The sequence below is a fragment of the Barbus barbus genome (assembly GCF_936440315.1).
Source record: "Barbus barbus genome assembly, chromosome: 4".
In the NCBI taxonomy this organism is placed as follows: domain Eukaryota; kingdom Metazoa; phylum Chordata; class Actinopteri; order Cypriniformes; family Cyprinidae; genus Barbus; species Barbus barbus.
Genome location: NC_136732.1, coordinates 8,017,250 through 8,044,809, shown reverse-complemented (window position 1 = coordinate 8,044,809; position 27,560 = coordinate 8,017,250). Strand labels below are relative to the sequence as shown.

The 27,560-nt window shown below is 38.2% G+C and overlaps 1 protein-coding gene across 1 annotated transcript in view; it reads right to left on the bottom strand.

The window, feature by feature from the left end:
• LOC306867304 (protein kinase C alpha type-like) overlaps positions 1-27,560 on the bottom strand; it is a 207,216-nt gene that overhangs the window by 121,003 nt on the left and 58,653 nt on the right. The window contains exon 3 of the mRNA XM_079412907.1: positions 7,332-7,414. Coding sequence (XP_079269033.1) covers positions 7,332-7,414 — 83 coding nt within the window. The remainder of the gene's footprint in view (positions 1-7,331; positions 7,415-27,560) is intronic.

Genomic DNA, 27,560 nt, shown 5'->3' with positions numbered 1-27,560 from the left:
TTAATCCTGCTGTTTAAAATGTAGAAATTAAAATTAGATCCTTGTAGTTCGGTGGTTGGGTGCTCCCGCTGGGCTCGAACTAACATTAATTTATAAATAATCGGAAATTAAAGGGTTAGATGCCCGAGAAACGCGCCTGGATTGCAGCAGTGAAGAAGCAGAATAGACACTAGCAACTCTAGGATATACAGCGCACATTTCCATTCAGGTAAGGACAAGCTCTTGTTTTTTTTCCATCTAATTCTTTGTATTTATTTACGTTAACTCTCCAAGTATGATGCAGCATTTTGTTTTCGTCATTGTTTACATATGCGCCTAGCGTTTTGATTCTTTTTAAGTGAAAAAGGCCAAGCTTTTATTTCTGTTTTATTGCAAGCGTTATGTAGGCTATAAAAAATAAATATGAGTTCTCATTAGTTGTCTAGCTATCTTGTAAGCAGATAAATGCAGTGAGTAACACATTATAGAAATGTATTCTCTAAACTTGAATGTTGAATAGTGAAACGGTTAACTGCAGTAGTTTACAAAAGCTAACGGTAAACATTTGTCATCACTTATGCTTGTCTAATGTTAATTCCAACATGTACTGATGCATTAAACAATAATAGTATTATTTGTAAATGTTGTGCATTAAATAAAATAACTGTTTTTCTACTTTTGTCTTTAGGAAAGCCATCATCTGTAATGTAAGACAGCTAAGACAGTGAGTGCTACAGGGAGACAGGACAGTGCCAAACCACATGTGACCATATGAACACCCAGATGTGTTTGAGAACTTGAGGATGAAATGCAATGTAGTACTCAAAGCTGCTCATGGTCAGCCTGCTGCTTTTGATATTGATCACGTTAATAAATATGCTGGAAACAGTCTCTGTCTTTTGTTTATTTGCAGTACTGGTCAAATGTCTGGACACATTACTATTTTTTATGTTTTTAATACAGACAAAATCAGTAATATTGTCAAACGGTTTTCTGTTTTAATATTCGTTATATTTCTGTGATGCAAAGCTGGATTTTGATCAGCCATTACTCCAGTCTTAAGTGTCACATGATCCTTCAGAGATCATTCTAATGTGCTCATTTGATATTTGGTTCGTGTCAGTGTTGGAAACAATTGTGCTGCTTAATATTTTTTCTGGAACCTGTGATGCTTTATACAGGATTGATTAATTAAATCCAGACAGGAATTTTCAAAATTATAGAAATCTTTTCTAACAGTGTGTCTTTGCTATCACTTTTTAAAATCAATAAAAAAAAATTCTGAATAAATGTATTCATATTCTTAAAAAATAAAATAAATACTGACCCCAAACTTTTGAACAGTAGTGCATGTTGTTACAAAACATTTATATTACAAATAAATGCAGTTCTTTTATTCAAAGAATACTAAAATTATCTCAGTTTATAAACATTAAGCAGCACAACTTTTTCCATCACTGATAATAAATCAGTATATTATTATGATTTCTGAAGATCATGTGACACTGAAGACTGCAGTAATGATGCTGAAAATACAGCTGCGCATCACAGAAATAAATTACATTTTAAAGCATATTAAAATAGAAAACCATTATTTTAATTTGTAATATTTCAAAATATTACTGTTTTTGTCTATATTTTTGATCAATTAAATGCAGGCTTGATGAGCATTGGAGACTTATTTCAAAAACATTAATAGTGGCCACACTTTTTACCTGTATGTGTGTTTACAGTAAATGTGCATAAAAACATACATACCCACATATAAACTCGTGTGTGTGCATTTATTAATTTGCATGTAGGCTATACTTTATCTAAAAAAAAAAAAACCTAATAAAGGTTTATGCAAAACACGGTAGTCAGCACTGAACTGCATTCATCTTGTTTATTTATGACCACATGATGGCTCAGATAGAGCATTCTCGCACTGTTCCACAGCAACAAACTTGACTAAACTAAGCACACATTATAAAACGATTGAAATCCGTAATAATGGGATGTAGTGCTTAGTTTATTAGCATTCATTTAGCATTGTAATAAACATGCATGTGCAGTAAAGCTGCAGTGAAACGATATGTATTGTGAAAAGCGCTGTACAAATAAAAATGAACGCGTAGACATACAGACTGACCCAGCAATGCAAGTGAAATGTCCACCAAAAACCTCCCCTGACATCTTAGCACACACCATGATAAGATCGTAAGTAACACTGTTTGTCTTGCTTCAGTTTAACCGAACATAAGACTGATGTCATCCATTGTACAAACAAATGATCCCAACTTCTGAGGAGTTAATTGTAAGCATCCAGACTGCGATACGCGTTTAACGCCATCTCTCGTGTACACGCACACAGCATCAATCAGAGCCGTCCGGAACACTACTTTTAATGTTCTCTGTCATATTTAAAGGGCAATTATTATTATTTTTTTTTAAATACTTAACTTGCGTTTTCGCTAGGCTTAAAAGGGATGCGCTTGCGCTAGTTATAGGTTTTTATAGATCTGAGATTTTAAAATGGCGCTACCGGAAATGCTTCAGGACCAGACATGCGCAGTAGCGCTCCAACGCCTTTGTTATTGTTTACGTCCGTGAAATGGTCTATAGCAAATCTCAACTGCTTGATTAGTTATATTATCACAGAATGTATACTCTGTCATTGCCCAGCTCTAATCGGACTATAAGACATGAAGATAAATGGACATTATTGTAATACTTTACAATAATGTCTCATTAGTTAAAAAACAGTTGAACAATATATTTCTTTAAAAAATGTATAATCTTTATCAATGCTAGTTAATAAAAATACAATTGTTTGTTCATGTTCGTTCACCCTGAAGTTGTCCCAAACATGTATGAATCTCTTTCTTCTGTCGAACACTAAAGATGATATTTTGAAGAATGTTGGTAACGAAACAAGCCTCTGACTTCCATTTTATGGAAAAAAAATACTATGGAAGTAAATCACGACCGTCAACTGTATGGTTACCAACTTTCTTCAAAATATACAAAAAGTGCAATGCAAATAAAACTGACTTGACTTTGTTGACAGATTCGGCAAAAAGTAATTAATGACAGAATTTACATTTTTGGGTGAACTATCCCTTTAAAAAAACAACTGTAAGCAGCACCAGGGGGGTTTAATTTACCATATCCATGCATGTTGTTATTTTAAGCAGCCAATAAAAGAACACTATGTAACCAGGCGCAAGAGAGAGTGTGTGCATTCAAAATGTTCATGTATAAACAATTCTCACTAATGACTTGAAAGATGCTCAACGTCCAGCCCCAGTGGAGACCAGTAATGAATACATCAATATGTTCAGAGACTCTGGAGACAGAAATACACAGAGAATCACTGGGGACTAGACAGATCATTTGTTCCAATTTAATCCACATGTGAAAATCAAAGCAGCCTATGAAATGCTGCAAACATCAGATGCAGAAACACACTGATCTGATTGTGACGCACAACGCTGTAGATCTGTTTGAAGCTCACCTCAGACATATGCTTCAGTATAAAATCACAACATAAAAAAAGAACAAATTTACAATCTTTATACATATACAGTATATATATATATATATATATATATATATATATATATATATATTATGGGTGGCACGGTACACAGATGTCACGGTTCCGTACGTACCTCGGTTCAGGGTTCGATACGATTTCGGTACAACAGGAAAAAAACAACAAATCTACTATGCTCGTGTCGCGGTCCTACTCCACCCGCTCCGAGCGGGATTCGAACCGCCGTCTCCGGCGTGGGAGGCAGGCGCTCTAACAAGGAGGCTAAAGGCCACAGCCTCTAGCGTCAGTCGCTAGAGCGCCACTTGAGATCGGGGAGTGAGGTTTAACCTGCACAGTAGAGGGCTGCATTGGGATTGGGACCCGCCGGGTCCCGTGGGACCCAACGCAAATCTCGCGGGAGCGGGCGGTTTGAACTTTGCTGCGGGCGGGAATGGGCGGCTAAAAAAAAACACTGCGGGATCGGGAGGTAACCTAGCGACATGATGTCATTGTCAACAAAATCAAAGTACTTGAAGTCTAAAGAAACGCGCGGTAGCCTAAGCGTTTTAGATGTCCCCGATAGCCCAGGCTATATTCATCTTCCCTACCAGTGCGTCAGAATACATGCAGGTCAGGGAAAGAAACAAACATGAATCTCTTTAATAATAGCAATACAATACGTTTTTTTTTTTCCTGCGGGACGGGAGAAGACACAAAATCAATGCATCTCTATTATCGTGCGGGAATAAATTCTCAGAGTTTTGCGGGTGCGGGCGGGAGTGGACATACATATTGCGGGTGCGGGCGGGAGTGTAACACACACGTTGCGGGAGCGGGCGGTAATGGTCAGAAATTCGGCGGGCGCGGGCGGGAGCGGGATGAAGAAAACAGTCCCGCGCAGGGCTCTACTGCACAGCACTTACCCGCTGGCCTCTGCTACACTCACCCCCCTAAACCTCACTCCCATCTGGGTCACGGCACCAAATGTCGCGGTCCTACTCCACCCTCTCCGAGCGGGATTCGAACCACGGTCTCCTCTTGTTTGCTTATTAAAGACTAGACAATGGAAAAATAATTGATTATACCCTTAAAAGAGACTGTATATGATGAGTCATATTAACAAAAACAATGCATCACATCTTTCTGAACTTTATTTCAGGAGCATACACATCCACAGTGTATATTTAAAGTACCTTGAACCATGTAACTTTAAAGTACCAAAACCCTGAACTTGCACATGAATATAATAGACAAATGTTCAACAAAATGAGCAGAAAAATACTTTATGAAATAAATAAAGTGCTATGTTACTTTGCATACCGTTTCAGTCATGTTTAGTCATATTTTCCCGGCAGTTGGGATTCAAAACGTGAAGGTGCAGAAAGAATTGTGGAAGAGGTTTGATCCTCTGCCTCCGTCATGGTTTTATTTCTCGCGCCGGCTTTAAACATATATGACGTCATGTAATGCAGCGGAACTGCGCATGCAGAACGATCGTTGTATCAAAGTACCGCGAGAGCTACAGAGAACAGATGCTCCGCGTGCTTTCGAAACGCTCTTGCGGTACTTTGATGTCATGCGCTGATCGTCTGTGCGGAGCTTCTCCAAGCCGAACACCCTCTGTTGGAATTAAAAAGCAGTTGTTTTAAAAAGAATTGCGATAGGTGAATCGATTTTTTTCTCCCACCCCTAGTAGTAATACTAAATATTATATTACATTATATATATATATATATATATATATATATATATATATATATATATATAAAATCTGCAGTACATATATACATACAAGAAATAAATTCTTGAAATATATTTGATTTAGTACATAAATAATAGTTTGGCATTCAGATACGTTACATCGCAAATATGGAAATATTATGGAATATTTGGATTTGTGCCGAATAAGAGAGGTAGGATACACGAGCACAAAGCTCCATTTCGCAAACAGTTGAGTGCACAAGCCTTTAAAGTATACTCCTTTGTCAGTCTATGTGAGAGACGCGTTCAGAATCAGCACACGGTCACTGTTTACTGGGCTTTGTTTTCAAGTGCACACGGCATTCGCTGTTCTTCTGTTGGCGGTTATCAAACAGCGTTGCATTGCTGCACGCGCCCCCTTCTGGATTCAGGCTGAATTGCCTGTATTCGTCATAAGGCCTCATGCACCAAACCGTGATGCCCGTACCGTGACGGTTCGGTACGAATACATGTACCGTGCCACCCCTAATATACACACACAAATTAAAGGAATAGTTCATTGAAAAATTAATCTTGAGGCCATCCAAGATGTAGATGAGTTTCTTTCTTCATCAGAACAGATTTAGTGAAATGTAGCATTCAAGGGTGCTCAAAACACAGATCATGTATACTTACATTGAGGAAGTTGTCCTTGCCATATCTACACACCAAAATATAGAGTTGGTAGTGGTAGTTTTTTTAACTACATAGCAACCGCATCAAGTAATGTAAACCCACTCAGTAAACCCTAACAATGTGTTTTGTTCTATGTTTTGCACAGTAAAAGAGTTGGTAGGACAGACGTCTAAGGTGACAGTTCCACAGGTGGTCATGGCCAAGTGAGTTTATAGAAGAAAATAAAAGGAAGTGTTATTACGCCTACTAAGTTCCTACGTAAGACCTAGTGTATACTCATAAATTCAACACAATGGAATAAAAACACTCATCAGCCACCCACAACACCCTAGCAGAGCCGGCAGGTTCTTGCACATGCAACTCGCTCACATTTTCTTCTGAACATGAAGGTGGCACAGAAATTGCACACTGCAGCTTTAAATGAGAGTGGAGATGGTTTATCCGTGTCTTGAGGGTTCGAGCATCAGCTAAAGGAAGATGAAGCGAGAGGGCAACAGAGAAAAGAGATGTGAAATGAGCAGTGTTCAGATGAAAGCCCATGATGGCAGGGCTGGAATGATGCAGCTTTAGGGTCATGATGGAGCACATGCTCACACCAGGAGGAGAAGAGCTTATGAGATCAGCAGCTCTGACCCTCTGACTCACAAACTCACAGTTTTCCAAACTCTCCAAGAAACGGGAGAAAAAAATGACAAAATCTAGGATAAAAGAATAGACTTCATTCACATCACCAATAAAATATTCTGTCTTTCCAAACCCATGTTTAAATTATACAAAATCCAAAGAAAAGGAGAAAGTTAAAAAAATAATGAATGATGCACAAATGTATTATTGTTTAAGCTAAAGGTACTCCTTGCTTAAATGGCAAAAGTCAAACATTAAGGATTGTGTTGTTATAGTCCTCCAGCTGTCATGATGAACATACTGCCTGAACTCATTCATGCTTGTACTTTCAATCTTGTCTGCAATTTGGACCCATTAAAACAACCACAACAAGCATGTAAACCTCTCATAAGCTTCTTCCTAATGTGGTTTAGAGGCTAATGTGAGGCTAATCTAGTGAAGGGTTAAAAGTAAACACACATAGCTGGTTTTGTGTGGGTTTTTCTGGATGTCTGAGTAAGCAGCACTCAGGGGACATGCAGAGGCCAACAGGTCATATTTGACCACTACTGGCCCCCGGTGCTCATCTACGGAAAACCAAAAGCAGCTGTCCTCACAGCAGACACACACACACACACATCCCCACAGAGCAGGAGGAGGAGAGAGAAGAGAAGCCGGTTTTTGCTTAGCATTAAGCTGAATTCTTTGTGAACACAACAGTTTTAAAGCAAGCACATCTTCACAGAACAACTTGAATGGATATGGATCTTAACAAACACAGCTCTTTAATAAAGAACATGCCAATTGCAGTGTGAGCAAGTGTGTGTGAGGGAGAGAAATACAAGCATTTACTCACATCTGTGTCAGGCCCCTTGTCGGCCCCTGGACAGGAGAATGAAACAAACTCATGGCACCTTTTGTGGACCACAAAACAGCACACTGTGGATGAGAAGAAAAGGGAAAATTAGATTAAAGGAGGTGAGGTGGCTCTGATTATTTGAAAACATAAATGTTAGCAAAATGCATACATTGACAAACTAATCAACCCTAATCTGCTAGTTTATATATATATATATATATATATATATATATATATATATATATATATATATATATATATATACGTACACACATACAACAATTTATTATTGTATTATGGTAATATGTTCCACAACCCAGAGGACAAGCAATTTGAAGAATGAATGGATGGATGGTTATATGTAATATCTATTCTGATAGATCTGTAAACTGCTACAGCAGTCAGAGGCTCTCTCTCCTTATCAGAAATTCATAAACAAATTTTAAAAACATCCTTTACAGTTTAATAATGGATTTACAGCCATATTCATTCTGACTCTCTTTCAGATGAAACATTGCTCTGAGAGTCCTGAAGGAGACACAAATGCTGCATCGTATTTGTAGAACTGCTCCCATGAGCAAACGCTTTCTAAAATCAAACAATTTCCCCATCAATCTGTGTGCTGTAGCCTACTGCTGCTTTGAGGAAATCAATTCCAAGGTTTCTGTACCTGAGCCAGTTTTAATCAATAGCAGTTTTGTTTCAGTGCTTACAATGCTGTACATCAGAGAAAAGGGAATCATATGTCACGATTGAGTTCAATACACTGTGATGCATCACATTATCATAACTAGCTCTCTATTATTACAGCTCAAAACAAAAGAAACAAGATATTTGGTAACACTTCAGTATAGGGACCAATTCTCACTATTAAGTTGCTTATTAGCATGCATATCATTAACATACTGTATTGGCTGTTTATTAGTACATTCTATTAGTAAAAGGTCGTAGTTAATGGTTTGTTATTAGCGAGAATTGGACCTTAAAATAAAGTTTGACCAGACATTCACTGACAATGGCAGAGTTTAAGGTGGCTTTGATGCAGCATTACATTCATAATGCCAATGATACTAGGAGAATCTTATTCACAATCTGTGTTATTTTTGAAAATAGTGGAACTAATGGGTTCAGTTGAGAAAACTTGCTTCAAAAATGCTTCAAGCTACAGCACAGTCAGAATAATTCTTCTGAGCAAGTTCTTTCAAAGACTGTTGTATATAACAATGTATAGTTAAAAACACAATTATATATATAATTGTCAATTTAGTTTAATTTGACAGGTAGAAAAGTATATTCATAGCAAATAGCATAGATCTAAAAAGAAATCAATTAATGTTATCGCCTGCCCTGATTAAATCTTGTTGAACGATATCATTCTCATAACATAAATAGTGAAGTGGAAATATAAATATTTCTCGAGTAAAAGGCCTCACAGGTTGTTGGAAGGTTCATCTGTTGTATTACACGCAGCTGAAAGTGGAGATTTGTTTAAATGTCACCGGCATCAGCTTCATTATCGGTACAAATGCCTCCCACAAACAGCAGAGAGCTGGGAATAACTCCAATCCATCCAAGCCCCTGTCAACAGCTCCATACAAACACCACCCTTCAATTTATATTGTGCTACAGTCATTTAGATTTATAGTGTTGAGTGTGGCGTCTCATCCAGTTACATCATCCTGACACATGTGACAGATTGAGTGTGAGCGATGACAATGATGAGACATGTATTAATGAATGAAGTGATCGGACATTATGAAACTGTCTCAGGTTACATATGTAACCATGGTTCCCTGAGAGTAGGGAACGAGACATTGCGTCCTCTAGGGGTCGCTATGGGGCACGCCGTCAACGTGACCCGTGTCTGAAGCATACATACAAAAACACCACATGTTGCCCGACGACAGCCTATGAGGTCACTACCGGCGCAACCACAGTATAAAGGGGCACCAGGAAAATACGTCATTCACTTCTTCGTCTGAAGCTTGCGTCCGAAGCATGGCACCGAACCTAGAGGACGCAGTGTCTCGTTCCCTACTCTCAGGGAACCATAGTTACATACGTAACCTGAGACGTTCCCTTTCGAGGGAACTTCGAACTGCGTCCTCTAGGGGTTGCTTTGGGGAACGGAATACCCACGCCACCATGCTGAGGGGAGTGCAAGCCAAGCACAAAAGGCGGGCACTAAGTACCAACTCTACCCAGCTAAGGGAGTTGCCCCTGGGACGGTACGACGGCTGTCAGTGACATTATCCCCTTCGGCCAGAGGCCTGAGCTGTATAACCCAGAACTTACCTGTTAGGGGCCGGGCCTCCTGGACCCAGGGTAGAGCTCAAAGGCTTGGAATCAGAAGAAGAGATTCCTTTAAGAGGATACGAGTGGGGCCAAAGGTGAAACCGGGGCCTGACCAACTGAAAGAATGGGCACGAAGCCGCAGCGCGTAACCCATGCCATACAGGATGACCACAAAAACCCTTGGTGTGCGATCTTACCATAGGCACACCCTTATCCATGTCTTTCAGCAGATCAGCCTGGTATGCCTGAAGCACCGCCATCGTGTGCAACGAAGCGACAGCCTGACCTGCTGCTGCGTATGCCCTGCCATTTAAGCGAGATGTTTCCTGAAGGGGCTTAGATGGCAAGGAGGGAGACTTGAGAGAGGACGTCTCACCCTCAGAGAGAGAGCTGGCTAGCGTCTCTTCCACAGGGGGCATCCTCTCATAGCCGTTTTCACGCATCCCCTCAATGTTAGCATAACTGGTATGCCGATAGTGACGTCATAGGCTGTTGCCGGCCAACATGTGGAGTTTTTGTATGTATGCTTCAGACACGGGTCACGCTGACGGCGTTCCCCATAGTGAACCCTAGAGGACGCAGTTCGAAGTTCCCTCAAAGGGAACATGCCACATACTGACTATGATTAACTAATGAGACAAATGCATTATAGTGTGTAAGGTCCACCCAACTGACTCTTCGCAAATACCCGTCCCCCTTAGTTACTGCTGCTATGTCCGACAAGCCATGGCGCTCTCATTCCACAAAACATGTTCTCACACAGTGAAAAATACATCGCGGAGCAAAGAGAACACTGATTACTAGGGGTGGCACGGTACAGGTATTCGTACCGAACCGTCACGGTACGGGCATCTCGGTTCGGTGCATGAGGCCTTACAACGAATACAGGCAATTCAGCCTGAATCCAGAAGGGGGCGCGCGCAGCAATGCAACGCTGTTTGATAACCACCAGCAGAAGAACAGGGAATTTCCATATTTGCGATGTAACGTATCTGAATGCTAAACTATTATTTATTATGTAAATTATAGGCTTTGTGCTTCAGTCACGTTCCAACGGTGACACAGTGGCGGGTGCGCTGATGTTTGTAATTTATTTTGATAAAGTACCAACTTTAGCAATGCTGGAACTGATGTGTTTGTGTGTGTGTGTGTGTTTCCTCCAACTGTTTCCTTATACCAGCAGAATCAACTTTACACACTTATCGTCTTAATAATGAATCACTGTATAAAGGTCTGCTTTTATTTGTGTACACTCACAATGAAAACAAAACATTGTGGTTTTATAAAATAAAGAAAACAAATAGGATGTTGCTTTCTGACATTTGAGTTTCCTTTCTGTGAACAAATTAAGCCTGTCATAAAAATGAACTGAAACTCAGCATATATAGGCTTTTACATGTCGCATTATATTTTTCCCCTTGTTTATCTGTTAACTAATTCATATATATTTCAATAATTTATTCCTTATATGTATATATGTACTGCAGATTATATATATATATATATATATATATATATATATATATATATATATATATATATAATGTAATATAATATTTAGTATTACTACTGTACTACTCTCTGTTCAAAATAAATTAAAATTACCACCCCAACTGATAACACACTGTCAGACCAGGGGCGTAAATTTCGTCTAACACTTGGGGGGGACAATATACATAAAATTTTTCAAGAGCAGTTTTTGAAGGGGACACAAATAATAAAGCTAAATTTGTACTTGTAAGGATATGTATACACAGATGAAAGCTACTACTATTAGTGTAGCAGGGAGACTAAGGCGTTATTTTAATGACAAATGTCGAAAGCACATTATTGTAAGTTATTTGGGGAAGTCGTGGCCTAATGGTTAGAGAGTCGGACTCGTAATCCAAAGGTTGCGGGTTCGAGTCTCGGGCCGGCAGGGACCCTTGAGCAAGGCACTGAACCCCCAACTGCTCCCCGGGCGCCGCAGCATAAATGGCTGCCCACTGGCACGTTGGATGGGTTAAATGCAGAGCACGAATTCCGAGTATGGGTCACCATACTTGGCAGGATGTCACTTCACTTCACTTGTAGCACGAAAGCACATTAATATAATGCGTGAGCGTGAATCCCTTCCCTCGCACGCAGATTTTCTTTGCTTTCGCACAAATCGCACGCGCGCTCTCAGAAACATCACATCACATAATCACATCATCCGATGTTTAAGTGAATAAAATAGCCAATTGTCTTACTTACTGGAGTTCCACAACTATTGATACTTTGTTCTCTCTCACCGGAATTGTGTGTCACATGTGTGATATAAAACAGGAAAGCATTTGGACCAAAGCACTGTGAGGCAAGGGAGGAGGAGACTCAAAATGTTGCTAAACTTAAAACGCATTTTTGGCCCGTTTGCGTTTGTGTTGTTTTACTACTTACACAATTATTTTAAGTATAAAACATTATTTACAATAGACAGCATGGTTTTTTTATCATATTTTTAGGGGGGACAACCCTCAGATAGGAAACAGTCTCAGCTTTAACATTTTGTCATTTCTTTAAGAAATTCAAACAATATAAACTGTTTTGTGGCTCTTTAATGTGTCGTGACAGATCTCTGTACTTCCTCAGTTAAAGTGGCACGTGAATCTTTTCATATTTACTTAAAGCACGAAATAAACATGAATGAACATCAGAAGGCCTTTTATTTCAACCACGGAAAGACATCAATTTTTGACATCAACACCATTTTAAAAATTTAAGTCCACCAAAGGTAATCTACTCTCCTGTCTGGTTTGTTTGTCGGACAAAAATAGTGGATTCGACGTTATGATTGGTCAGATCGCCTAAGGGTTACGGTTAGGTTTCCTGTGTATCCAGTCTTTTCGGTGTGCAAAGTAATTTAATTTAAATTCTAATTGGACTCCATTTTATTACGACCTCGAATTGAGATCAAAATGCAAATTGGTTGTCCATTTCCAATTATTCTTCCCCTGACATTTGATTATTCTAGTTAACTCTTTACTTTATATATTACTTGTTCATTAGGCATCTATGTCGCTCAGAGTGTCTCGCATCGGCCGTTTTTACACGGACCTCACAGTCACAAACTTACCAGTCTGAAACTAGCCAGAGATTATTAACTACATGTGTGTGTGAATGATGCTGTCTAAGATAAGTGAAGATTTTGCATCCAACACACATATATGCACACACAAAAACTTCATTCTGTATGATTCATAAGCCGTTTTCCTCATGGGGTCCAAATTACTATCCTTGTGAGGACACTACTGGGGAATATTATGTAGGTGAATGTGTTGTGGGAATTTGGCATTTAACGCCACTTTTTTTAAATAATAAGATTGAATGAGAGAGTCAGTAAAATCCCATCACCAGTTTTAAAAGAGGATGACATTAGCATGTTTCTAAGCTAATAAAGAAATCGGCTGATAAACAAAAACAAACAAAACACACATTTACACAAAGAGTTTGTTTCGATTGGATTAAATAGAGAGTGGCTGTAGCAATGCAGATTTCTTCAAGTCCTGTGTTCAATATAAGCCAAAAGAAAGAATCATAGAAGACTAGATAATGTTCCTTCCTACCATCTGAACTAATCTTCCTGTCAGAAGCATGCCTAAGATGCCTAAAAATGCTGACTCAAACAAATTCACTAGGGTTTTGAACAGATCTGTTGTCCACAGCCAGATGTTCATATGCAGCTATAACCTAAAGCCACTAACACACAGCATTGTGGAGAGACAAAATTGAGTAATTGAATGGCAAAAGTGTTTATTTGAGACAGCACAGTTTGCGTCCTGCTGTGTGTTTCTCTAATTGCCCCATGAGTTCATTACCGTTGTCAACTTGCATCCTCCAAAACACAGCCACCCACCAAGCTTCCTCTTCCTGACACTCCACTGACACTGTCCACACACAGAAAGACAATCACTGAGACATCTTCAGCAAGTCTCAGGGTTGGGTCTTAATTTAGAGGGACTGTAATCATCTTGTTTATTCACTAACATCATAATATGATAAAGGAAATATGGAAGGCTTTTAACACTGGAGATGCTGTTGCAATTCAGAGACCTCAAGTGCTTGGCGGAAACCATTTAGCCATCAGCATCATGTAAGCGTAACATCAGTAGGTCATAGTTTCATTCAAATAGCATCTTGAGGACAAGGATGTAAATACAAGCAGGAGATCAGTGAGTTAGACCACATGGGGAATTCATCAGTCCTGCATCCCAGATGTCACAGGTACTGAAATTTGGAGCTCAGCAGATGTGAATCAGTCCTCTTCACAGCATGTATGCAGCTGCATTTGTGTCACTAAGGGATGGAAATGTCACACAGCTGCATGATAATCCCTCTTATAGAACACACAAGGACAGTCCATATCTGTGTGGGTGTACAGTACGCGGAGACGTGAAGCTGTGGAAGCTCAGAAGCTGAAGCTACTTAAGTGTAATTCAAATTTGTTAACACGTTGTGCAATTCTGGAGCCATCTGCTTGGTTAATCGTTAAATGACTGCAATATCGATTCAATCACTCACGCGATCTTATTTGTAAATGACAATGATTCGCCTGTGTCGATTAAATCTTTGACAAAGTACAATCAAATCTGCATTCGTGCTGACGCTGACACAGAGAGAGTAGTTATCATTTTAGGTAGGGTTGGGTATCGTTTGGGTTTTTTATGATACCGATTCCAAATCAATACTTTTAAAACTGTACCAGTTCCTAAACGGTGCCTGAACTGATACTTAAAAAAAGAGCCATAAAATGATTAATTTTATTAAAAAATGATAATACTAAATAAAAAATTATTTAAATTGAACAATATATTAAAAGTTTAAAGTATACGCACAGTAAATATATAGATATAAGTAAATAAAAAACACAAATTTTCATAACAAATTCACAATAAAACGTAAGTCACCTAAGCCACCTACAGTCCATTCATACTGGACGCCAGAGGACGCTCTCACACAGAAACTCCACATATGCATCATAGAGGTAATAGCTATTGCTAATTATAATATGTAATAGTAATTGCTATTGCTGTAGCTGAATAAAAGGAAGATAGAAATGCTTTGAATGATGAAACATTAAGACAATAAACACTCAAATATGACAATATGTGGTTTATTTGTGTACTTCAAGCCATCTCTGGTATTTTCATACCAATTATGCATATTCATGATCCATTGCTAATTGATATAGCCTTTTTTTACAGTATATAATATATTTTCTGCCTCATTCTGTGATAAGAAGCCACATCAGATCAGAAAAGGAAGTTATTTAAAACATATGACTGACGTTATGAAGTAAAAACACATTAAAATGTTTTTTTTTTGTGGGACAACAGGTTTAGAAACGCGTCCCATTGCAAGTTATTACAAGGAAAGTTTAGCTTTAGGCATTTTAATTTGAGAATGTTTAATGTAGCTAGCCAGCAGTGGGCTACCCGACCTGCCGCCATGGCCTCCTGTGTCTCCTGTCCCGCCGTGGCTCCTGGAACGGGTCCCACTCTGAAGGCTGGTAGCCCTGCCCCCTGGTCCCTGGAGGCCTCCAGAGCGCCCACCCCCCCCTCCCCATTGGATAGTGTATGGCGTGAGGACACGCCTTCCGGAGGGGGGGCGTTATGTCAGTCCTGTGTCTTGTTTCCCCCTCCTCTCGTGTCCATATTTGGCCTTCCTGTTCCTGTCCTCGTTCCCTGTCCTCATGAGTTAATTTGTTCCCAGACCTGCGTTTAATTGCCCCGCACCTGTTTCTGTTCTTCCTCGTTGATTTCCCTGTGTTCATAAGCCCTGTGTTTCCCTGCCTCTGGGTCCGGTCTGAATGTCATCCATGTTCGTCTCTCCCCAAGATCCTCGTCTCTATGTGGATTTAAATAAAGGATTATTATTTGGAATCTCCTTGTCTCCGCGCTCCTTGTGACCGAGAGGGTTCTGACAGTAACTGCATGGATTTTCTCAACGGGAATAACCTTAAACAAGACACCAGGTGAAGCCATGACACAAAATGAGCCCAGGCAGAGTTAGAGGGCACTTTTTTCTGAGCTTTAATATGCCTAAACAATCCTGTTTGAAAACTTTTAGCAAAATAAAAGCCTAACTCTTCAGCAAACTATCAAAGTAAGTGCTGGAGAAGTCTGGAGCCTTTACTTCAGTTAATATATTATAGTGGAGGACAAACGATCTGCACTTTGCACTTAAAATAGCTGCAAGAACATCAATAGCATTCTGGAACAGATAATTTGTTCCTTTCAGGGGAATGCCCCATTGGTTTACAGTGTTTGGTTTTGGTGTAATATTATTCCGCCTACATGTGAGACAAGATCTCTATGCGCCAGGAGATACCAGGACTTTGCCTCTATTAGACTGCATGTCTCAGCCAAGCAAAGGTGGCTTTGCCAACAAGGATAATCAATATCAGCTTTGATATCAATACTGCTCAAGGGATGAGGTGAACTAGATGAGATGTACACCTGGCTAAGGGCAAAACCTAAGAGTGAAATTTGGAAGAGAATCAAAAACAACAGCTTTCAATGCACATTTGCTTGCAATGTGAATAGATCTACAACGATTATGAGGTTTAATAAGGTTTAACGGATAAAAATTCATGTCAAGACATTACTACCTTACTACTTACTACATTACAATAACTGTGTAATAACTAGGTACTAACCCTGAACCTACCCCCAAACCTAACATTAACCCATTTATTTACCTTATATTATCCAGTACTTTCATTGGTAGGTACATGTCCTGTAAAATAAAGTGTAACCTAGAAGTCAGTGGTCAGGATCTTGAATATCCATGCAGACATGTGGTAGTCAAATGACGCAAATATTTCCTTTAGACAGCACTGTTGCATGAAGGGCCACCACTTGTGGCATGTTTTTGTGAGCTGAAGTTCTCATGTAATGCGGTTAGTCAATTTTAAAAGGAGATTATGCTGGAATATACAGGATATAATTTTAAGTGATATATAAGCACTGTGTTAGTGTTGCAGCAAAGCTCCAAGGGAGGTGCAGCTTTTATGGCGGTTACTTTAAGGTAGATGATCAATTTCAGCACTGTGTTAGCAGGTTCAATAATGAAGTTTAAAACAGCAGACCAAACTAGAGTATTACATTACACTGACAATAACCTTGCCACTCTGAGAAGCTGAGAGGAGGACTCCCATTGAGAAAAGTTGTGCTGGATTCCAGGCAAATCCTGCTGTGATTATAGACAGTATAGATTCTTTAGCAAGCTTGTGTAAATATTGAATGGAATTGACTGAACACCAGTTGGACCGGCACTGAGCACCATAAACCAGTACTGGAATGGAAATCCAGGATAGATTTAGCACTAGCTAGAGAGGCTCCAGTTAGCTTGGCATATGGTGCTTCATCAGGTGTCATCTAATTAATCAGTACAAGCTTTGTTTTCTCCACTCAACCAGGTAAAATATAAACAGACCCATTACACAAAGCGGCTTACAGTGAACTGCAACAATACCCATCTATCACTTGCTCAGTTCAGTTTGTGAGAGGCTTTAATGCTTGGACGAGCCAGAGTTAATCTCACTCAGGTAAAACCTTCAGTTTATTTTAATGGGATTATATATATACACACACAAATTATTAAAGCCATATCTGTTGCTATTAATGAAAATAGACTCTGAGTATTAAGGATGAGGAAGACCAACACTGAGACATTTAAAAGAACGAATATACTAAAGAATAACAAAACTTTAATAATCACATGTTCAATACAGAGATTTATGAGTGATAAAGTGGGAGAAACAGAACAGAAAGATGGACCTTATTTATTGAGTGGAGGTTTATGAAGATTTAATGAAAAATGCATAGGTTGCAAATGCAGTGTTTTACATGGGCAGGTAAGATGTAAACATCTTCACAGAGTGGAGTGGAATAAAAATCCCTAAAATACTTTATCATTATGGTGGCAATAGAAAAAAAAAAGTGTAACATGGTCTTGCATTGAGAAATCATTCCATCCCCAATCTTTTGAGATATAAGAATCATTGTGCTATAAAAACAGAGAGTTGTAGGTTTCAAAACTCAAAATATAATTGAAACCAAGTTTTGTACTTTCTGATCTGTATGATAAGTTTTCAAAACAATTCCACATGTAATTTTGATTTCATATGGAAACATATTACCCAATCATAGCAGTGAGCATTTATATTGAAGTCTAAAAAGAGACATAATCCCATAAAACTGACAATTCTCTAAATCAGAGGACCAAAAACAGGGTTAAAATGTTCATTTATCTCTAAATTATGACTGTTTTAATAAAAAAAAATCATTAACATTATAATTGCACTTCTGGGGGAAAAAAATGCAAATAAAAGAATGCAAAATAAATAAATAATTTCCTGCCCTGTCGCACCACAACTTTGATTTGGTGGACAAAAATAATTAAACTATGAATAAGCAGTGAATTTTAATTGATAAAAAATTTTTAAGAACTTCATTACTATCGCAATGATATCAAGACAGTATATCACCTATATAATTTTTGACTTTTTCCAATTTTGCTATCCACTTTTTGGAATAACATTGAGGGGTGGGAATACCTATGATGCCTAAAAATGCAGCTCACTAAGTTCTGGAACAGAGCAAGAGAGAAAGTTAGAGGGAGAGAGGCAGTAATGTTCAGACATTATTGTCTATGAGGCCACATGATAAGAACTTTACTCTCAACTGAACACATACACACACAAGCAAAGGCTAGGGTTACTACTTTCTCTCATACAACACACATACACACATCTCACAGGCTGTGCGACAGGAACAGGCACATAAGTCCTACTCCATTTCTGTGTGTCAAATTCTCCTCAAACTTTCATGGGGCTGAAGAACAATCCTGTTATAGTCTGGCAGTGAGAAACTGACACGCTCTGTTGTTTACACATCCCGCAGTTACTCTATCCCCGTGTAACTACACCGTCATGGCAACAGACTGACAGGTTACCAGTGCACCAATAACACGAGCGGACTCTTTACCGCCGGGTTGCAGATCTCCTTTGTTCTGAACGGACTGATTATTTAGCACGAGACGGAAAGAGATGTCACGCCTGAGCTAAAATAAGCAGTGAAAGCTAACAGAGAGCACTGATAGTGTTATACAGATGATACTAAGTCATGAACACACACTTTCACACACAAGGCCTTATAAAGTGACAAATCTGAAACGCGCTATGCTTTTCTTAATAAATTAATAAACCGAGGATGGTCTTAGATGACTTAATTTGCACAAAACCTCTAAAGCAGCAAACCAACTGGGAGACCTGTTAAGACCAGCAATCCAGCTTAGGCTGATTTAAGGTGTATTTTTCTCAAAAGTAGGCCAAACCAACAGAAGTCAAGTGTGATATTTAAGAACATACACCAGTGTGAACACAACACTTCTAGCTAAGCTCCATTTCGTGCATTGTTGTCTCGCAAAAGGTTAGACTGTAATTCATATCTTCATAATACAATTACGCAACACATTTTCAGCATTATTACAATGGGTTCTGTAGCGTACAACAGTGTAAAGCATTAGGGAACGGCTATTAGCTATCGTCATGGCAGAATAATAGTTTGAAAGTATTTTGCTGATCGGTTTACTGAAAGCTAGTGTCAACAACATTACTAATTACTGCACCTGAATAATAACACATCCAGAGACGTTTGAAGATAATGTCACTGCTGGTTTGTTACCTCTACAATAACACAAGATAGCATGTTAGATATGTTATATATATATAACATTTGGCATAATTGTGTAAAATAGTATGTTTCTGGCTTTAATTTAAAAGTTGATCAATTTACACAAACAAAATAAATAAATACATAAAATACTGAGTGAAAAATATGTTTCGGATGGAAAATTAACTTTTCAAGTTGTTTGAACATAAATGTGTGTTGGTAGTCTGTGTACAAATCCATCCTGTAATAATAAAAATAATAAAAAAAAATTACTAATATACTAAAGCACATGCAAAGTACTTGATTATCAATTTAAAGGGACAGTTCACCCAAAAATGCAAATTCTGTCATTAATTACTCACCCTCATGTCGTTCCAAACCCAAAAGACTATCATTGATCTTCGGAACACAAAGTACGATATTTTTGATGAAATCCGATAGCTCTCAGACCCTCCTCATCCCATCTGCAGCGGCGCACCACCATTGTGGAAAGAGTATCATGACGCATGGGCTTGCTTCCGCTTCATGTAAACAAATTACGTTAGCATGTGCATGGGCTGTTAGCACATTTTTTTTTAAAATACATTATTTCTTTTTAAAAGTATACTTAATTTTCTCAAGGGTTTTAATGGAAGAAAGCAATGGCTATTTCTTACTGACACTAAGTATTGAAGGAAATGCAATTGTATAATCAACATTTGCCTGCACCCTCAGTTCCTTTGAACGAAGCTAAATCAGCACTGAGCTTGAGCTGAACAATGACACATTTGTCTTCCATAGAGCAGAGTTTCTTTCATAAGTGATGAATGTTGCAACATTTAAGACTGTTGTTGAAATAAGCTGAATTAACACTGAACTAAATTGAGCTGAATAATGACACCATTGTCTTCTGTGTAGCTGCTTTACGACTGACACTGTATTTGTTTCATAACCATTAAAAACGGTTAGTAAACATTAACACTATTATTGAAGATTCTTTAAGCAATATGTATTATATAAATTGCTATATTAATAAATGTGACTTGACTCTGTAAACCATCTTGAATTCTTTCTTTTTTGCATTCTGCATTTTACAGCAGCAGAGTTTTGCTGACTGGCTTTGTGTTGGGAATGCCTATAGTGACTAAACTCCTGTCTAGGTAGGTACTGTAGCTCAATACAGTAGGTTTCACTAGGTTAGTGCATCAATCATTTCAGAAACTCTAAAAACTGTATCACAGCAGCAAAGCAAGCAAACTGGAAACATGACAGGCCATGACACAGCAAAGACACTTTTCCCCATCTCTGTAGACCCTCTGCCTCTGTTCATTTACTCATAGTGCTTGCTGGCCTTTCTGTGTGTGTGTGTGTGTGTGTGTGTGTGTGTGTGTGTGTGTGTGTGTGTGTGTGTGTGTGTGTGTGTGTGTGTGTGTGTGTGTGAGAGAGAGTGAGTGTCCTGCTCCATGCGTGGGTGAATTTGCCACTGACTTTCTCAAGGCAACCCAGTGGTACCCTGCTGTCACCAAGGCAACCGAGCAGATCATTCAGATCCTGTGTATCTCCCTCCAGCATGTTAGTATCTCGGAGATGTGTCTTTCTGAATCATAGTTTGGAGTGGATTTTGAAGTTTACAGTAAATAGTGACAGTGCGGAAGTTTTTTATCTGACAATGTTTCTAATGCAGGGTCAACAAAATCAGCATATCTTCTTCCAGTCTAAACGAATCACTGCCCAGCCTGTTGGGCTATCATAAATACAGGGTTCCTGCGGGTCCTTAAAAAGGGCCTGATTTCACTGACAGGCCTTAGACTAAGCAAGGATTAGGCCATAGTTCAATTAAGACATTTAAGTAATTTTTATAAATGTGCCTTAAAAAAACAATAAAAAAAACATTACTGGTGAGTATCTTGAGACAAGACAAAGGCACTGATGTATTTTAAGATCAGTCAGAGCAAGTTTCTTTCAGTTGAAACAGCTCAAACTTACATTTTAGTCTGGGACTAAAGCCTTGTCTGTGAAAATGGGGGCTAAAGTCTTAAATTTAGTTTAGTAAATTAGTATTTTTGTGAAATTTATGAATTAAAAAGTCTTAAATATCTTACGATTTAACCGACGATACCTAAATGATTAACTTAATGATTGATTGAAGTCAAAATGCGACACAAGTGTTTTTATATGTATGCCTCTCTGAAGGAAAAGTTTTGATGGCAGTTTTATTTCATCTTGCTTATTTATAATGCCTGAAAGTAGTGTTTATGAACGTAGCATTTGTGCTTTGTGTACAGCCATTACCTCTTTATTTCTGCCATTCCAAAAGTGCCACCTGCAGGCAGAGAATGAATTTGCATTTTTAATAAGCCCATCTGCTGTTTTTGTTCAGAACAAAGTGTTTTTTACGAGCTGTAAATGCAAACTGGTGGATCTACAAGAAGCTAATGTGCTGTCTAAAATTATAAACAATTAAGACAGCAAGATATATATTTTATATGTTTTAAATTAATATAATATTTTATACGTTTGACTTATCCCCTTTTTTTTAAAGGTTTAAAGATGTGATGTTTATCATTTTATAAGACTTTTTGTCTTTGTGAGAACATGCATCTTAACTGTAAATCATGTATTTTTACAGTTTAACATTGCCCTATCATGCTCAAATGGTATTAATTTTATTTGTGCAGGTCTTAAGGTTCATAAAAAGCCATACATTTCATTTTAAAAATCCTGCAGAGACCCTGTAAATAATTAAATAAAGTTTATTCCTTGATTTTTTTTTATATTCTAACAAAAAAAACGGGCTAATTTAGAAATTTTGTGAGCCCTGTAATGACAGCGAGAAAAAAAAACGTGGTCCAAATCCTTTTGTGGTTGTCTGAAATAAGTAAAAGGAAAAGTAACTAGCCCTATTTTACGTTGTCAACATGTATTTGCAGAGTTACTTATAGTCAGTAGAATGTCTGTTGGCAGCATCAAAATAAAGTATTAGCAGTTATTAGTTTACGCATATTCTAATGGCTGCTAGTTGAGATGCAGTTGTAAAGTTACTTAGCAGAATGTCTAAATTGGACTATTGTAATAAAGCGTAACCTATAGTGCATAGTGTCTCATAGTGTGATATGGCTACTATTTTATAGTGCTGTTTGGATCTTAACAAGCTCCTGCATGTTTTCACTGTATGGGAAGGTGCTGCGTTAAAATTCTGCTAAACATCTCCTTGTGTGTTCCTCAGAAGATAAAAGGTACGTTTTTTGATGACATGGGGGTGAGTAATTTAATTCATTTCCCTTAATGTAATGATAATCTCTTCTGTGTGAACTGTCATGTTTTGCTCTGCATCATGAACACCCTATCTGGATAAGACAGACGAGTGTCATGCGCTCAGGATGAGCTGTGAATGAAATCCAGAGAGCGTTTTCAGAGTGTGTGAAGGGCTAAACATAGACGTGACTGCTCTTGAGTGAACAGCTCCTCCTGGGCCTGTAATGACCATGTGCTGACCATACAGAAGAGAGGAAGACACACTCTGGAGGGTAATTTGACTGTAAACGGCAGTGCTGTTTCTGGGCCGTAATTCCAGAGGAGAACAAGTGAGTCACATCCCAGTGGGGGGAAATTGCTAGCCGCTGTGTTTTTTGAAGAATGGGGGTGGGGAGCCATGGAGATTCAGCTCACCTTGACCTAACCGATGCATTCAGGTTCTGAGGGACCATTTTTCAAAAAATGCTTTTATTTATTTATGGTTACAAAACTCTTTTTGACATAATGCCAAATGACAAAACCTACCCTTACCAAAAAGATATAATCCATAGTACTCGGAGGAATTTCGGAAAATGCCACAGTACTACCACAATGCAGGCACTTAAAAGCATTTACACTAGACTAAATGCATTCTCTGTTGCACTACTCATCTGTTTGTTTGACTATAGATTCCTAATACCTGGAAATAAGTTAGCATATTTTTGCATACTTCCAGTTCCATCATCTCAAAGTTAATGGGATTTTTGAATGGGGTTAAATGCCTGAAATAAGTTTTGTGATTAAGACAACCTGAAGATATTATCACGTGGTATTTTATGACATAAAATTAATCCGTAATACCCCACTCATGTTTTTTAAGCTTTCTCATGTCTTGCCGGTTCCTAACAAATGACTAAACAGGAGTAGAGAAGCTGCTGGGGACATTAAGCGTCATCATACTGAACAGGAAAGTCCATCCTAGTCCATTTTTACTGCCTCGTGTTTATATTAACACTCTATTCTAATGCAAATTTTCCAACCTCAAAGACTGAATGAGTTGTTGGAAGCTTAAACTAAGTTTACACTAGTGCATTTTTGTTTTAAATTGCATAACTTACGCAATTTAACAGGCGGTTACGCCTGTCGTTTACACTACTCCGTCGTTTTCGACACTCAAAAACTGAGACTTTCGAAAATGCTGCAGACCCCGTTTTAGATCGAAACCTCGGGTTGCATTTCAGTGTAAACAAACCAAAACGGAGACTTTTGAAAACGATGGCAAACGACATTCGCTCTCCGCATCCTTGACGACCATGTAAACAATAACATCAACGCTCATTGTACCTGCCAGTGACTAGCAACCAACTTCCTGTTAACACTTTTACGCAAATGCCCAGTGTGCATGAATGGCCATGTGACATGTGTTTTTGGTTGTGTAGTGGTGTTTCTGAAATGCAGTGAAAAGGCCAGTGTAGATGAGGACTCCAGAATGACACCACTTTTTGTTCACAAACTGCCATGGTGTGCTGTAAGGAAAATCTGTGGGCTAACTTGACTTGACTGAATACGTCCTTGACTGTAATCACAGGGCATGACACCTTGTTTCTTCATCTATTCCTCCATCAGCCCAGGTGTGCTTGGATTGGTCAGAGCATTTGAAGGATCACAGAGAGCTGAAGTGAGTGTTGGCGTGGAATTGAGTGTGACAGGAGTTTGACAGGGTGGGATAATCAATGAGAGTGGAGTGATGTCCCTCTGTCAAGCGTCACATCTCAATGTTTGATTATCTGGCACGTCAGAGGCAGGACAGGCGTGTATCATCACAGAAGCCACACGGTCGCACCTGCATGACAAAACATGACCGCCAGGCTCTGATTCACAGGGGCAGGTAAAGACACTGCCGTTTATATTCAGCTTCCCTCAGCTACTTTTAATGTTGTATGCCATTCAACATACAAAGTCAGAAAATACAGTCTGCTTTATGGAAAACTTTTCCACAAATAAAATGCATCAATAAACAGAAGTTTCAAAATTACATGATGATAAAACATTAGGAAAATGTTGTCACATTATTTCAAACACAAAATATTTTTCATTTTATTTTTAAATGTTTCATTTGAAATATGTATTTACTTATTATTTACATATTATTAATCGAACTATCATATTTACATGTTCCCTTATTTCAATGGGCTATATTCTATTATATTGTCTGTGAAAATACAGAATTTGTCTTTGCCGGTCACTTTCTGTTCCAACCATTGTTACACTGTGGCAATCCCCTTTAAAATAATAGTAAAATAATGAATGTTCTGACATTATTTTAATGCCATCAAACTTTTTCTGACCACATGGTAACTTTTTGGTAACACTTTATTTTAAGGTGTCCTTGTTACACGTTACATGTACTTACTATTTTAATAACAAAAAATTATTCATAATTACATGCAAGTAACCCTAACCCAAATCCTATTCCAAACCTTAACCATATAGTAAGTACACGTAGTAATAAATAATACTCAGTACTTAAATGTATAATTACACTGTAACAAGGACACCTTAAAATAAAGTGTAACCAAATTTTTCTTACAATCATTATTACACTATTTATTACACTGATATTGGCCTTATTATACTTAATAGTTCAATATAGTTTTGGGGGAACAAAAACAAAACTGCACTGACATTATTGACAATAAGCTCAATATTTACTATTGACGGTATTAACTTGAATATAAATAATGTGATGTTGTCTGTTATTGCCTGATATTTTTACACAATGGTCTATGGCAACGTTCCTCAATAGGCAGCCCGAGGGCCACATCCGCGAGAGAAAAATGTTTGGCCTGCGCTAATTTCAAATAACATGGCATGAAAATTCAAACGCAGCATCAGAAAGCGACATTAACTTACATCGTGTCTACACCGGACGAGAGCGGCGCGGCACGACACAACAAAATACAATAGAACTTATTATAATCATTGATGCTGTCTACACTGGATGCGGCGCGACAGATCCCTGACAGTAAACTGCTGACTTCTTCCTGCGACATCGCAGAAAATAAAAACCATTTCTAAAATAGAATTCTGTGTCGCTTATTGTAACGTGTCGCTCTGTTTACGACAAAAACTACATGGAAAGGATACTTTTTTATAGCATCGCGTCACGTCTGGTTGGGACACACAGTGTTACAGTTTGGTACTTTGTGCTTGCCGTAGGAAAATTAGTTCACTAGTAAGTTTTTCAAGCAACATAAAAGTATTTTTCCTGAGAATGGGCCAGGAAAATCCCACATCTAATTATGCAATGCACAGTAAACATTACATATCACAGAGTTGAAAAACTCTTTATAGAGAGCAAACTTAAAGTGAATGCATGTGGGTGAGAGCATGTCCCAGAAGACCACATTAATCGTGACAACAGAGTGTTTAAAAAGATTAGACTGAATAAATCCTCTAGTGTTCTCTTTTCATTTCATTACTCATCTGCATGGTCATTCCATCTCTAATTGACTCATTCTGTCGTGTCACATTAGGATTGAGTGGGTGGGCTGTATTTCCAGCTGTGAGTGCTCTTTCCCTCTCTCTTGTGGGCAACAAACATTAAACATTTTAATGCATTGTGAGTGAACCTTTCCCTGACCTATTTTCTGTCCACAGCCAGAGCCTGTGGGTCTCCTCGCAAATCACAAACTCACACGCACTGACGTGACACCAGTGGTCCTGCAAATAAAACAGAAGCAGGCCTGCAGCCTATTACATAATACTACACAACCTGCCACTTATTTCATAATCGGATCATGGCTCGTGATTATTTGAGATAACTGCAATTACTGTATACTTTACTTTCCAAATAATATCCATCTGAATATAGTCTGATACTAGGGATGTGACTAGATCTCGTGGCACGAGATCTCGCGAGATCAGATGTGTCTCGTGAGATCCGACTGGTCTCGCGAGAACGTGAAAATATCCTCGCAAAACATTTTGGAGTGTTTACATTAGAGCTGCACCATTAATCTTTAAAAATTTGCGATCTTGCTTCAAACACCCACGCGATCTTATTCCTGAATGACAACGATTCAGCTATGTCTATTACTACTGTTTAACATCGCGAGTGTCAGTGGATCATGAGAAGCACATTTTGTCGCTGCCCATGATAATGAATCAGAGGGTCGGCCATCATCACTAGGGCTGGGTATCGTTCAAAAATTTTCGATACCGATACCGATACCTTGAGTTCGATACCGGTTCCTGAACGATACTTTTTTCGATACCAGTTTTATGAAATCAGTTTTAATAAGATTACATTATCTCAAAAAAATATTTTTTAATGTTGATATTTATACAGACTCAAAGCCTCATCTCCTGAGCCACTGCACAAAGGAACAAAATATATCCAACACAATAAATAAATAATTTGAATAAAGTTCAAATTGTTTTCAGTTTACACATCTGTTAGGCTACGTTTACATTAGTGCGTGTTCATTTTAAAACACATCATCATTTCTAGGTTGTTAAAGATAAAAATCTTCATCCACTTTCATAAGTGGGTGTTTTATTTTCTTTCACCATATGTTTTATTGTTATTAAATTCTGGTGTAGTATGTCTAATTATCTGAATGCATAAAAACAACTTAGTTTATTTAAATTTATTCTTAAAATAGCCTTATGAAATGTTTTATTTTTCCTCAGAAATTCTGTGTTCTGTATCTGGTTTTCAAATGAAGACATAAAACATTAATTTAATTTCTTTAAATTATTGAAAATCAAAGTTTATTTATTTTGGCAAACAAAGGGGGTTTACTATTAAAATAAAAAAATGGAATAACTGTTGTGTGATCATTACTAAAAAATAATAATAATAAAGTTTTAATAATTTTAATAGTAGCCTAGTAGTAGCAGTATGTACTGTCCGCTGAACAATATGAATTTATTTCTGCCGCAGTGTCTTCCAAGTCAAACCGAACTTTTATTTTGAAGGGTTGCCTGGAATACCTTTACAGTTCTGTGTGTATATGAT